General features: G+C 41.4%; 1 protein-coding gene across 1 annotated transcript in view; it reads left to right on the top strand.

Annotated features, from left to right (window-relative positions):
* LOC149462289 (cGMP-dependent protein kinase 2-like) overlaps positions 1-15,752 on the top strand; it is a 232,611-nt gene that overhangs the window by 204,581 nt on the left and 12,278 nt on the right. Inside the window, exon 17 of the mRNA XM_089677088.1 lies at positions 10,627-10,689. Within this exon, the coding sequence (XP_089533214.1) occupies positions 10,627-10,689 (63 nt within the window). The remainder of the gene's footprint in view (positions 1-10,626; positions 10,690-15,752) is intronic.

The following is a 15,752-nucleotide window of genomic DNA, read 5'->3' as shown; positions in this document are numbered from 1 at the left end:
AACTTTGTCCAAAGTTTCAATAAACTTTCTCACATATTCTTCCTGAATCAATCCTAAATCCCCTCTTTCTACCATGAGTGGCTGTCTGGCCCAGGGAGTGGGAAAGAGCCTATCCATTAAAACCTAAAAAAGGGGGGGGGGGGGGTAACCTGTCTTCTTAAAAGGAATCATCCTTATCTCTATACCTGAACTCTGAGGGACATTTCCACCTAGCGGCTAAACATATCCACAATTACCCAAAAAATATTCCTGTCCTTTTCCTACTTCTGGCATGTGTGTAAAATCTACCTGTGAGCGGATAAAAAATGTTAATGTCTTGTCTTGTGAGGATTGTTCCTAATGTATGTAATGCATCTAGACACATATGATTTTACCATAAAGGGGGGGCCAGGGATGAAAAAAAAATCCAGCAGTTCACATGTAACCTGCCATCCCCTGTGACCTATCCCATAATACTGTGAGCTGTGACCTACCCCATGATACTGTAAGATGAACAGAGGTGCACTAGCTTCTAGAATACATGGTCTCCCCTCTTGTGACACAAAGTCCAATTAGTGGATCTTTTGGTCACACTAACTACATTCCCCTTAATATCTTTAGAAGTAGCAAATGTACTGCAATATTTGATCTAACAGTGACATTTAAAATTGGAGCAGGATCTAAAGTGGGAGGAATATATTTTATTCTCAACTTGGGGTTTAACAACAGTATAACCTCATATTCACTAAGTGGTGGTGTGTAAGGTGGTCTCATGTCCAAGAGTAAATGACATAGCCATTTGAATCACCATCACAAATAATAGCAAACTTCTGAGACACACAGGCATGCCTTGAACCTGTACCAGAACCATCTTTGAGAAAAAACAAAACAAAAGGGCGGAGTGTACCTCCATGCTCCCCAAGCCAGGATTCCTGACATAGTTTTACAATTTTCCCTAGCATACAGATAAAACATTTGATCATATGCGGGCAGACCAAGACCAGGGGCTATTACCATAGCATGTTTCAGATACACAAAAACATTACACATTTCAATTAACCATTTCTCAAGATCTGACATTTCTGAACCTGTGGTTTGTCTCAAAATACTGTCAAAGTAGGAACAGTCAGGTATCCATTGGCGGCAGCAACCAATCATACCAAGAAAGGTAAGCATGTCTTTCTTGGTCAATGGGCGGGGCAGACCCATAAGAGCCGCAGCTCTCTTTGTGACTGAATTTCCTATCACCTTTTGTGAGGACAAAACCAAGGTATTCAACAGTTTCTTAACACCATTATAACTTTGCTTAGACACTTTATGATCACATATAAGATACACACTCCACCTGGCTGGCTGTCCGCACTGAAACCAACTAAACCATGGCTAGGAGTTCATAGCTTGGGGCCTGGAGGACTACAGTATAATCCTGGAGAAATTCACTCCAGATAAAACTTTTACTTCTAAAGTTAAAGGCAAAAATTAGCCATGTCTCCTTAACAAGAGGAATTTGCTAAAAAAAAAACAATTTGTCAAATCAATCACTTGTAAAAAAAACAACTCGGCATCAGGTGGGATGGAGGAAATGAGTATTGGTACGTCAGGTACTATTGGGACAATGAGAATTACAAGAGCATTTATAGCCATCAGGTCCTGCACAAATCTGTAAGAACCGTCTGGCTTCTCAACTAGATTTATTGGGCTGTTGTATGGTGAAATCATCTTTCCAAGGATTCTTGCCTTGAAACAAATGCTCCACCACGGACACTATTCTTACCTCCTTTATTTTAAACAAAAGGGCCTTATCTTATGAAACACAGTGTGGCCTTGTATTGGAATGCAGGAAATGAATCCCACATCCAAGGAACTTTCTGCTCAAACTTTATATTGTTCCAGCAGAGAGTGAGGGATCATATTTCAATAAACACTGTCATAACAGGGACAGTTGGTATCCCGGCAGATTAAGCTACAATACCTCCTTTCCCAGAGTTTTAGATTAACACTAAGCTTTCCCAAGGGAACAAATCAACTGGACAATTGGGTATGATTTTGAATAAATGCTCTAGCAGCAAAACAAAAAAACTGAAAAAGGTGGTGCTTTCAAAATGTCGGTGGGTTTCCCACCTGTTCTTATAGAGAGTTTTCCACTTTTTCAGCGAATCCTCTCCACATACTGTTTCAAGTGGTGAACTCGGGATGTCTGTTACATCCAGACTATCACTCTCCCTTAATACCAGGGAACCTGAACCAGAGGATTCTTCAAAAAATAAATCCTCCTCAGTAATTGGAGTGAGAACAATTCTCCCTGTGGCTTCATGTGTGGCAGAAGTTTGAACTACACTCTGAGAATCCTCGGGAGCTTGAACTGTAGAAGGCTGTGTGGCAGAAATCTGAACTGCACTAGTTATTTGGTGTGTCTGTGCAGATATTAATACTGGTGATGTGGGAGGTGCAGTGGGAATGGGATTTTGGATTACATAATGGTTGGTTAGGAAATCAACAATTTCCTCTGTAAGGGTGGGATAACCGTACGGTGGAGGGAGTAACATGAGAGGGTGTGTGGATCTGTCTATTTCTGACTCTAATGAATGTATTCTCGCTGCATCATCATTCCTCACCTCGGCCTTCTTTTGCCGCTTATTTTTCCTATAAAACCAAAGCGGAGCAAACGTCACCCAATTCTGTCCACCCCTGGCCATATACCTTGGGTCCCACATGGGGTCTCCTTCGTACCATGGAAATGACTGTTTTTCTCCCAGACAGAGTCCCCTAACCATATCCATATGAAAAATATCATTGTCACCACTATAGGGAAATGGATCCACACTGCCCATTACTTCACTCCATTCTGCTAATCTATCTACCCAGGGGTGAATTAAAGAATAATCTGTCCCACAGATACGGGCTACATAATCTATACACGCTTCACCAACTTTTGGGAGAGGGGGCTTATTCCTACTCTGACTTCTCCCCATATCTTACACTTGAATATATCTGTATCACAAATCTGTCCTATAGGCTGTAATGACAATTTATCCTATAAAAATGCCTGGACCTAAGATACTTTCTCTAGTCTTTCTCTAGTGACTGATAAAAGTGAAGATTATAACCTGGGTGTACAATACTTTCTAATAATATTCTGCCAATCCTTTCTAGCTTACAACACAATTTAAACAAAACATTTACATAGGCACCCAACTCGGCGTTACCACGCAATCACCTCACCCAGATCATCAACCAATAAGGCTTATCTGGGTGGGGTGGGGCATGTCACACGGAAATTGACAATACCTTCAGTGACCGCTGGCCCATACACTTACCAACTGGGCACTTGTGTCACACAAACAAATTATCTTATACTTCTATGCGATAGGAAGTAAAGCAAAGGTTTGCAGGGCAATAGTGGTCAACCCCGGGCTTTTCCTGGTTTCTTCTCAGAGAAACTCTTTTCAATCTCTTCTCATAAGAGATTGTGCAGTTCCCAAAACTGCCTCTAGTCTTTTTCCAAAAAGACCTTTGTGCTCCCCACAGCACTTTTTTTGCGCCTGGCCACTGACGTCTTAAGACGCGAAGCCCAGTGCTTACCTAAGGGCATGAGATTTCAATCAGAGCCTTTCCGGCAAGAGACTATTTGGCAAAATGACAAAAAATCTTACTTACCAAAAAAGGGTGATTATCTCATCCCGGACACGAGCCCCCAATTGAAAGGAATTGACTCTCGTTCCCTTCTGCACTGACTTCCGTCAGCCCCTGGCATTGACCAGCAATTACCCTCAGATCCGGAGTTCATCTGAGACACAAAGGAATGGCAGACAGACACAAGGTAGTATCTCAGAATGAACTGAATTTATTCTTCCGTGTTTAAACTTATATATGAAACTTAAAACAAAGCATAGAAATATAAGAACCAATCAATTGACAGGTATGCATTTAACCAATTAGAATATTACATACGTCAGTCATGCCCAATCAGTTGGCATATATGTTAATTATTAGTATATACGTCAAGCCTTGAACTTTTGGACACCTCAGAAAGCAGAAAAACACCCCTTTTTACCGTTGGCTTAAAATTATTAATACTCTTTCAACAGGATGTAGCTCACCGCAGACTTTCAGTCTTAGGCTAGTTAAGGGAAAAAGGGGAAGTTGCACCTGGACAAAAAAGAGGAACTTCCTAACTCCTGACAAATTACCGTTTAAGACAAGAAAGTCAATTCTTTTAAAATACAGACTTAAGATGGATACTGATTCTTAAGATGGAAGGACTTTGGCTCAGAGAGACAAGATGGTGGAACATCAAACTTAGGGGCTAATCCCTTCATAACCCACACACCCTTATATATTTTTTTTTTAGCAAAGACTGTAGAGAATGAAATGGCTACCTTTGCAATTTGTTATGTCACATGATATTTGCGCAGTGGTTTTTTAAATACAGTTTTTTGGGACAAAATACACTTTAATGAATTAAAAAATAAAAGCACAATATATACCCCAATTATTTTTGGAAAATATGTAGTTTCTAACAGCAGTCCTGTACCCATCTCTTCATTGAGGCAATCTGCTAAGTTGCTTAAAACTAGTTCCTGTGAAGAACTACTTTACAATTTCGCAGACTTATTGTAAAGAACCTTGTATGTGGCTCCTTCACATAGTAAAATGCACCCACAATTTTTGCCAAATCCTAGAAACACCTAAGTTTTTTTTCTGTGTGGGCTAGGAAATTAGGGGTGAGGTTTGGGTCCCCTGCTACCGTAGGTATGCGGTGGATACAGTGAGTTTGAAATTTGCCTTTATTTCATCCTTTTCTTAGATCTTTATCCTGCTGATGTCCTTCAGCTTCTTTACATTCTGTTCCTGTCCACATGCAGTACAGTGATAACAGGCTGCATGCATGTGGATTTTCACAGGGCGTATTTCCTACTTGTTGCTAGCTAACTATTATTGTTGCTGGCCTGTTTCAGAGCAATAGCCCTTGGGCATAGTTTAGTAAAAATTGTCCAGCACTCTGACAGTATGTGAACATGAAGAGGCAGAATAGGCTAAAATATGAAACACAAACAAGGCAGATGTATTTCTTCACTAAAAATTCAAGTGTTTCATTCAAGTGCTTGTGGATTACTAGTACGCCGGTGGCTGCGGAATTTCCCGCCAACAGATGAATGTAAGTGTAATGTAAAGTGGGGCAGAGTTTTTGTCTTGTGCTAATTCAGTGTTTTGTACAAACTCATGTTATTTAAATGTTCTGTATGTATCATGCTTTAGTTAGCAGGCTGCCCAGGAGTCAGGAAATGGTTAAGGTACTGACTCCTGGGTATTCATGGTTCCACCCCTTTATGTGGCCAATAATACAAGGGGAGGTTATCTCTCAGAGTCCTTGGAAGCACATGGAGAGAGACCAAGTTGGTCTGTGGACTGATGTAATTGCCACCTCTCAGGAAGGTGATCCCTTTTGTGGGTACCCAGTCGAGGTTCTGTTGGAGCTACATGGACTTTGTGAGCAAAGGACTTTACAACATGGTGCGGTATGAGCTTACAGCCTGGGGTAGGAAGGAAAGGGTTATGCTGTAATATGTCTCTGAGAGATTGTTTGAACTGACTGTATTACAAGACGTTCTTTAGTAAAAATCCATTAACCGTGCTTTGTCTGGAGTTCTTACCAAAAAGGGGTGCATGCAGGGCATGTCATGAACAGGGCAAGTATAACATGGGGATGAAGAGGAGATACGAGAGGGCCACCATTGAAGTGTTAAACGTGCAAAGCAGTTGACAGGAGCTGTGGCTATATTGCAGTTGTTACCGGTAAGCAGCAAAGTGGTGGAGGATGCTACAGCAGCCAGCCAGTGGAAGGTCAGTATCTTGTATGGGAGACAGTCACCCCAGTAATGAAGGAATTGGAGAGCTTGAAACCCTCCTTAGTGATTGGTACTCCATACTCAGGACCTATATCTCAGCACAGGGGACCCAGGGACCTAGCCTGGATGTACACAAGCAAGAGATAGTAAAGAAAATGTTAAAGCTCCTTAGTAACTGCTGTCTGTTTTGTATGTGTATGGCGGGAACTCACATTTTCACTGGGAGTGAGGTGACAGTCATGATTGTGCTGGTGAGTAGGACAAAGGCACTTTGCAATTGCTGTACTTGTGAGGAGAAGTACAGTAACAAGGGAAAAGTGCCTAACTGCAAAGTGTTAAAGTCTACCAAGTGGAACTGTGCAAAGCGAGTGGCTTGTTTCTGACTTGGGGGTGCATCCTTAAAGCTGAATTCTGTATGACCATGGCCCCTTGCTCGTGTTACCCGGGCATCAGCAAGCATATTCGCACAGGTACCCACATCAGAAGATGAGCCCCGTCCACAGCCATATTTGGTCATTGACGGCAATCCCCTGGCCAGCAGCTGAAAGCAGATCATTCTTTCAGAGTTTCCCATCAGATTTGCCTCCCTTGTGATTGGTAGCGAACAGTAGTGGGTGGATTCCATATTCCCTTTTGGGGTTTCTAGCAGCTATGGAATTCATCCATTGCAGTTCCCTGCCAATCACAAGATAGGTGGACATGATGAGGATCTAGTCTCTCAGCATCCCAATCAGGCTTTGCCCACCAAAAACAGCTCAACTCTTCAGCTACTGCAGCTGTCTATGTGACAGGTGCATTTGGCAGGCAGGGAACCTGTTATGGCCTAAGTGCCGGCTCCTAAGCCACCATGTCATCAGCGTAATTGAATCTATCATAAGCACCAATATTTATCTTGCAGAGGCAAAAAAGAATTCTTCAACACTCTTTTTGAAAACCAGCATATATTTTTAATTTTTTTGAAAGTACTTATAATGTCAAACATATTACTGGGACTTTTATATATAAAGTGTCCAGAAAGAATTGCCTTGTAGCAACTAAGCGATTATACCTTTTTTACGATACAGGAGCAGGTTAGTGTATGTAAAAAATTACTGATTGTATGCAAGGAGGAATGCACAGACTGTTCTGTATTTAGACATTTTTACATGAGGTTTCTCTGTATAAATTAATGGTTAATACAGTCATACAAGCATAAACAATACAAAAATGAGCACAATGTAAAATATAGCTGTCAGCTTTTCTGCCTTTTATTTGTTCAAATGTGCTTGAAGGGAAACATTCAAGTCTATTTAGAGAAATTCAGTATGACAAGCCATGATAAAGAGCTGTGGGCTTTAATGAAAATGGCATGTGGAAAACTAACTTTATATGCGAAAACACATTACCTATTGTAGAGTAATACATGGAGCGGTGATGCGCTAGGGTTGAAGATGCAGATGCAACATTGTTGATTTTTGCAGAAAATAGTCTTCTTTAGGCTTAACATGTTCCTATGCCCCATGTAAATTAACATCCTTCTGGCATGTTACCCAAGCCAGGAAGGTATTACCGTATTTTTCGCTCCATAAGACGCACTTTTTTCCCCCCAAAAAAGGGGGGAAAATGTCAGTGCGTCTTATGGAGCGAATATGGAGCGGCCGGTCCGGTATTTCCACTGCCGCCGTGTCAGAATACCGGGCCGGCCGCTCAGCTCTACAGCGGGACCTTATAGAGATGACTGCTGACCTTTGGGGAGGGGGGGAGCGGGTACCTGAATTTGACAGATACCCGCTCCCACTTCCGTGGAGTTGTTCTTTCATCTTACCCGTTCCTCTATCCAGCGGCGCGGTCTTCCCGGCTTCTGTAGTGTGGGCATGACAGCCGGGTGCCAAGTGCGCATGCGCAAGAAGCGGTGCTTTTTGTGAATGGTAAGGCGGCACCTGGGACAGATCCCAGAAGCCGCCGGACCAATCACAAAGCGCAAGTGCTTCTCGCTCATGCGCACTGGGCACCCGGCTGTCATGCCAAGCGCCATTACAGAAGCCGGGAAGACAGCGCGCGGCTGGATAGAGGAACAGGTAAGATGAAAGAACAACTACGCGGAAGTGGGAGCGGGTATCTGTCAAATTCAGGTACCCGCTCCCCCCCTCCCCAAAGGTCAGCAGTCATCCCCTGTACTATCCACAGTCTCTGGTCATCCCTGTACTGTCCGCAGTCTCTGGTCATCCCTGTACTGTCCGCAGTCTCTGGTCATCCCTGTGCTGTCCGCAGTCTCTGGTCATCCCTGTGCTGTCCGCAGTCTCTGGTCATCCCTGTATTGTCCGCAGTCTCTGGTCATCCCTGTGCTGTCCGCAGTCTCTGGTCATCCCTGTGCTGTCCGCAGTCTCTGGTCATTTCCTGTACTGTGTCTGCAGTCTCTTTTCATCCCCTGTACTGTCCGCAGGTTCTGGTCATCCCTGTACTGTCCGCAGTCTCTGGTCATCCCTGTACTGTCCGCAGTCTCTGGACATCCCTGTGCTGTCCGCAGTCTCTGGTCATCCCTGTGCTGTCCGCAGTCTCTGGTCATCCCCTGTACTGTGTCCGCAGTCTCTGGTCATCCCCTGTACTGTGTCCGCAGTCTCTGGTCATCCCCTGTACTATGTCCGCAGTCTCTGGTCATCCCCTGTACTGTGTCCGCAGTCTCTGGTCATCCCCTGTACTGTGTCCGCGGTCTCTGGTCATCTCCTGTACTGTGTCTGCAGTCTCTGGTCATCTCCTGTACTGTGTCCGCAGTCTCTGTTCATCCCTGTACTGTGTCCGCAGTCTCTGGTCATCCCTGTACTGTGTCCGCAGTCTCTGGTCATCTCCTGTACTATGTCTGCAGTCCATTAGTTCAGAATTTTTTTTTTCCTGTTTTCTGCCTCTAAAACCTAGGTGCGTCTTATGGTCAGGTGCGTCTTATGGAGCGAAAAATACGGTACTTAAAGTCCTTTTTCCCTAGCTGAAGAGCGCTCAGAAGATTACTCTGATTCCCTTGAGCATGCTGCCCAAGTTTTTGGATGAACCTGCCAGAGACATCTGTGAGCACATCATGTGATCATGATTAACCAATCATGGTGTTTGCTGACAACAGGAAAGTTTGCAAAAGAACCTGTTGTCTTTCACATCCTTCTATCTGTTCACCTTTGTTTTAAGGATTAAAAAAAACTGTGCTGTTTTACTAAAGTTTTGATTCTATACTTGACTCTATTGTTGTACAGTCTTAAACATTAAACAAATAGTGCAGCGCTCATAAAAATTAGTAACTCATATGGAGCGTAATTCATAACTACAAATAGTGCTAAACAAATATAGTGTCAACCCAAATTAATGACAATAACTGTGCCTCTCACTTAAAAAACCATGCACACACACTAAATTGATTACAGTACCTATAAATCATAAGAATGTGCCTCTCACTTACTCAAAAACCGTGTACACACACTTAATATAGTATATAGAAAACGCCACAAATTAAAGGGGCTAAACAGAAAGTGCTAGAGTGCAATAAAGTGTCCACACTAAAAAAATGCTCAAATGATCTGGAAAATGTCCAAAAACAATATGTGAATGATAAATAAATCATGCAGTGTGCAATAGTGCTTAACAATTCCGTGATTCCGTGCCAACACGCTTCTTCTGTTTGCGGCTAAATTGCCTCCTCACCTCCTCCAGGTGACCCCTAGGGGCCAAACCGCTTGCAGGATCACCCTGGATCCTTAATCATAGAAACCAGCAGCCTTCTTCCTCCAATGGATCTCCTTATGGGGCTCCTGTTGCCCCTGATCAGACCAGATGTCTCTAAAAGACAGTAGCTCACCAGCCCAGTGAGCCAAGAAAAAAGACCCTCTAAGTGCAGTATTGTAGAAACCAAGACTCCTTGCCACACTCACGTTGTATTTGGAGGAATCTATGCAGCCACGTGTCACCCTGATTGAATCACAGTGACATTGCTGTGAAGAGTCCATGTCTGTGCAGCTTTCATAATCTGTTTTATATTATTATGCAGTTTATGCATGTTTTTTGTCATCCTGAGTTTGTTTCGTATTATTGCTTTTTTGCAATTGTTTAGTAAACTGAAAGATACAGTTACTCTCCTCTCTGATCATTCAGTCCTTTACCCATTCTGTTAAACTAGTTACTGTTTTAATTAACCAATTAATTACAACCAGCACAGTGCTAGAATAAGGTCAATATGTAGAAATATAAAATATGGACAATTGTTTTAATTAATCAATTAATTACAACCAGCACAGTGCTAAAATAAGGTCAATATGTAGAGATATAAAATATGGACAACTGTTTTAATTAATCAATTAACTACAACCAGCACAGTGCTAGAATAAGTTCAATATATAGAAATATAAAATATGGACAACATGGACAGTTTACTGTTTAGTAAACTGAAAGATACAGTTACTCTCCCCTCTGATCATTCAGTCCTTTACCCATTCTGTTAAACTAGCTACTGTTTTAATTAATCAATTAATTACAACCAGCACAGTGCTAGAATAAGGTCTATATGTAGAAATATAAAATATGGACAACATAATTTAAAATATTTGGAATAGTATTAGTAATACAAAATGTATTGTACATTAAACAAACTAGCATTTTTCATATTTGTTTATTTCTTAGCTTTTTATGAAAAATATATTAATGAACATCCTTCGTCTTAATTTTTGGGTACTTACTAGTGTTTTGAAGCTTTGTTTACAAAATCAATACTTACTAAATCCAGTTGTTTTAACATAATTTTATGGCCGATTGGAAGTTTAAGCAATTACTTTTTTGCTTCTAGGATTAATCCTGCAGAAAGGCTTGGTAATCGTAAAAACGGCATCAGTGACATTAGAAAGCATAAGTAAGTATATTTCATTATTGATAATTTTATGTTTTAAAAACATATTTATAGGCTAAATGGCATATGGACCAAAGTTTTGCATAAATAATACATTTGAAACAAATAGTGATATTCATCAAGTTCAACCTCTCACAACTCTATGTATGTAGTTTTTTTTTTTTTTTTGCAGACTTCTATTGTTTCATGTTATCTGGTTGTCAAAGCAGGCATTACTAGTCTTTCTTTTGCCTGTGGACAAAAGTGCAGAATGTTTAGAGATACAGAGATAAAGTTTTCTGGATTCGCTCCCATAACCTACTGCAACTTAAAGTTTTTGTAAAGGCTCAAGGTTTTTTACCATTATGTATTCTATGCAGGAAGGTGCAAAACCTTCTCTGTGCAGCATCTCCCCCAGCAAACCCCCCCCCCCCTCCATACTCTTCTAAGCTCCCTTTTGATCCAGCAATGTGCACTGGAGTCTCATCTATTCCAGGACTTCCTCTCTGAGACAGCAGCGCATGCCATTGTAGTGCATCTGCCTGAGAACTGCTTCCTCGCTGCTGGAACACAGGAACACAGTGAGAGTCATTGGATTGCATCCGCCAGAGAGCTACTTCCTCGCCGCTGGAACATAGGAACACAGTATTATAGCTCAGAATTGCACCAAAGAACTAGATAACACTAGCCTAGGTGCAAACAGGAACTACTTTATTGAACAGAAATACAGGTTTTTATACACTGCAGAAATAGGGGTAGTCCCCACATGAACAATAAAACAAATATTACACATTGTGATAAACATCACACAATGATTAGGTAAGGAGGTCATGTTTGACACAAGACTAATCCCATCATGTAGGAATCTCCATGAGAATTAGCCAGCAGAAAGAAAAAATAGGTGAGTCAATGAATGCAAATAACAATGGGAGAAAGACACGACAGTAAATACATAACACCTTAAACAGAGTACAGCAGTAGACCTCAGAATCAGGTTGTTTTGAGCTGATTATATTAACATCTGCTCTGAGTTTCTGGTTCTAGGAGGGAGCAGTCAATGCTGATTTGGGCACAGAGAAGCCAAATCTGCATCCGGGTCCTCTAGTTCTCAAAGTCTGTATGTATCGAGGAGACATGGATGTGAATCCAAAAAACTACTCCAAAGATCCCCGCCAGGCACACATCTCTAAAGGAATAGAGCCCCCTCAAATGCCAGGGCTCATGGTCAGTAGGCAAGAGGCTAGCCTGTAGTCCCTTCCAAAAACTCCTGTCCTTGTTGGGTCTGTCACAATTACATTTTAGTGAGCTTCCCAGTTTTCTTTTCCAACTGTCCCCTGGTCAGGCTACATTACCTGTGCCTTCAAGGAAGATCTCCAGTATAAAACCTTGCAAGAACTTGGGGGAATAGGTTCTCCTTTTCCCAGAGATAACTTCACAAATTTTCATAAAGCACATGCACAAAATTCTGCAATGACACCATTGGTAGTCCTCCATGGAAAAGGCAGAAGAAACCATCCATGGATTATGTTTGCTTTTGGACTGTTGGCCTAGGTAAAATAGGATATGGGAATACTGAAAGAAATTAGGCACGATATAATAATTTGATGTATGTATTTTGCAAATATAATTTCAATAATGGTGTTAGTTTCATATTAGGAGGATGGGGAAAGGTCTGCTTCAAGAAGCTCAGTTGTTGCAAGCAGTGAGAAAGGGAAGTAAGTGAGTATCCTTCTTTGAAGAACAGTTTAATCTTGGCAGCAGGCAAACATAACATGATCTTTTACCAGAAAGAAGAGCAATGTGTCTTCCAGTGGACTACTGGGGAAAATAAGATTTTTGTACATACTTTAACTTTGGTTACAGTAACAGTGATATACAAAGAATGTCAAGCAAACCCCTATATAACCTCATCTCCAACCATCATGCTTCAGTTTTGTGAGCAAACGGTACAAGATCTAATAACACAAAAGGGCAGGACCTTTGTTTTTTTTTCAAAATGTTTTAAAACATTTTACAGTAAGAACAAAAACCTTCTTTTCTTTATCATACATTGAGGGACACAGAAATTGTACAAATTCTTGAAAAGGTGGGATGTCCAAAAGCAGTCCAGCTGAGGGATGGGCAATAACCACTGTGAGATTCATCAGATGTGAGCATCATACGACAAGAAGAAATCAATACCTGAACAAAGGCTATATGAAGAAGGGCAACCATTATGGAATAACCATGACTAACAGGAGGACACTGGGGATCAGCTGGTGCTCCAAACCAGGACAGATATTCAATAATAAGGGGAGGAACTGCTACCTGAAAGGGCTATGGGTCCCAGCCAGAGAAGTAGAGGACCACCCAGCAATCTACCAAATAACAACAAAAAAGTTTACTGGCCCCAGTCCCAGAGAAAAAAAACAATCCATAAAGAGGAAATCAAACAGATATACTACACCCTGACCCTACCATCTGAATGTCACAGCTGAAATTGAGACTCATCAGGCCAGACAACATTTTTCCAATCTTTTATTGTCCAATTTTGGTGAGCTTATGTGAATTGTAGCTTCTGTTTCCTGTTCTTAGCTGACAGGAGTGGCACACGGTGTGGTCTTCTGCTGCTATAACCCATCTGCTTCAAGGTTCAATGCGTTTTGCATTCAGAGATGATATTCTGCATACCTTGGTTGTAATGAGTGGTTATTTGAGTTACTGTTGCCTTTCTATCATCTCAAACCAGTCTGCCCATTCTCCTCTGACCTCTGACATCAACAAAGCATTTTCATCCACACAATTGCTGCTCTATGGATATTTTCTCTTTTTTGGACCATTCTCTGTAAACCATGGAGATCGTTGTGCATGAAAATCCCAGTAGATCAGCGGTTTTTGAAATGCTCACACCAGCCCACCTGGCACCATCAACCATGCCACGTTCAAAGTCACTTAAATTCCCTTTCTTCCCTATTCTGATGCTCGGTTTGAATTTCAGCAAGTCATCCTTACCATGTCTAGATGCCTAAATGCATTGAGTTTCTGCCATGTGATTGGCTAATTAGAAATTTGCATTACCAAGCAATTGAACGGGTGTACCTAATAAAATGGCTGGTAAGTGTATGTTCATTAATGTAAAAAATATTCAGACAACTGCTGAAAAGCCTAGCAAAACATGACCAGAAAAAAGGCCAACCAGTCAACAGCTGGAGCCTTAAGCTGAACACTCCTGACCCTTGACTTCAGGGAGAGGGAGTTCCATGATAAGATAGGTTGCTACCTGATAGATAACTAATCTCTTATAGAAAGTTGAAAATGGAAAGAAGGAATGTGAAACCCTAAGCCTAGAAAAAATTGAAGGGTTAGGTGATCAACAACACCTGTATGGTAAGTTAAGGTGGTGTATAAGACTATCCGGACCAGAACAATAAGAAGATTCCTTAAACCCAACACCCATAGGTGATTCAGAGGTGTGGGAAGCCATACTGCAACCTTCCTAGCCAGTATTAAATATATGATTCTATAAATTAATCAACTTCCCCCTATAAAGAGCATAATCTTGAAGACTGAGGGAGAGGAATCCTAGAACTAACACTAGGAATATTTAGCTGACAGAGAATAGGAAGGAATCAAAGGAGACTACCTATATCTCATGCCACCAGTTCAGTGCCTAATGCCTCTTTACTGCAGTACATGGAATGTCTTACATTTCTACTACATCCAAAATGTGACATTCCATAATTATTTCCAATGAACAAAGTACATTGAAGGGAATTTATCAAAAATGGAGCAGCAAGAATTTGAAGAAGTTATGTATGGCAACCTATAGGCTTCTATTTTTCACTTTGAAAGATCAGCTGAATGAGCTGAAGATAGAAGATGATTGGTCACCATGCATACCCACTCAAGTTTTTATCTGTGCTGTAAAATGCATCATAGCATGATAACTCTGCCATTTTGAATGAGCACTGAAATATGTAACCAGCAATAAATTTAACTCAACTGCAACAAATGAAAACTGATATTAGTACTGAATAGATCAAAACTTTCTCAGGTCTAATCTGCAAGTATTGTTCTCCTTAAAAATATAATTTTCTATTTGCACTTTCTAGTGGAACCATGGATCTCTCACTAATGTCAGTGGAATAAAAATGGGTGGAAGTCAATTGAGTATTGCCAGGCTTTATACGATTGAGTATTGCCAGGCTTTGGAAACAAAATACAACGACATCCATTCACACAGTAACTGAAATCCTGAACAAAAACACAGCCTTTGAAAAAACCTTTGCTCAAATACACAACTCACCTGCTAAATTCTGGAAACACTGGGACTTATGGCTCAAAGATCATTGATGTACCATTACATAAAAAACTACAAGATGTACCAATCAAACACCACTAGAGATATAGCTACTCTATTATTATCACCCTATTATCTCAAAAAAGGAAATATGTAATAATTTTAAATCTCATTCTTTATTCTACTTCTCTCTAATCTCAAATCTCCACTTCTTTCTTCTCTAAACTAATGATTTACTGAATATTTTAAACAAACAATGCATACTCATCAAAAAAAAAAAGAAATTTATTGATGACAGTAAAGAAATGCCCGTAGCGAAAGAAAGAAGAAATAGCGCAGGGCATACATGACTAGGCCCAGAGTGGGGGAAGGAAGAGCAGAAAGGGTTAAGGTAGCTCCAGGAGGATTTTGTTATTGTTAGTGGGGGGTAGCTGATTGGTAGAGGTTGGTGTAGGTGGGGTTTTGCTGCACCTTAGGATGGGAGGTTCTGTGAGGGTGAGTCAGTTAGCTGGACGGCAAGAGTGTGAGCTTCCCTCCCGCCCTCCCTGTTTGGGTGAGTTTTGGGTCCCTCCAGGTAGAGGGGGGGATTATGTTGGTTCATGGGCGGTTGTTGGTCTTTGGAGGCGGTTCTTATTTGGAAGGTAAACAACAATGGTGTGGGACCCATCCGTGGTATGGGATGCCCGGGGACATTCCCAGTTAACCAAGGTTTAACTGGAAGGTGGTGGTGCTGCACTGCGGACGGTATGGTTGTCTCTGAGCTGGTTGGTTGCGGCTGGAGGCCTAGTGTATATGGTTGTCCGCAGGT

Source organism: Staurois parvus, unplaced genomic scaffold (genome assembly GCF_062004578.1).
Source record: "Staurois parvus isolate SC_StPar_1 unplaced genomic scaffold, SC_StPar_1.0 ptg000177l, whole genome shotgun sequence".
NCBI lineage: Eukaryota > Metazoa > Chordata > Amphibia > Anura > Ranidae > Staurois > Staurois parvus.
Note: the sequence above shows the minus strand (reverse complement) of the source record. Positions and strands in the feature narration are given on the sequence as shown.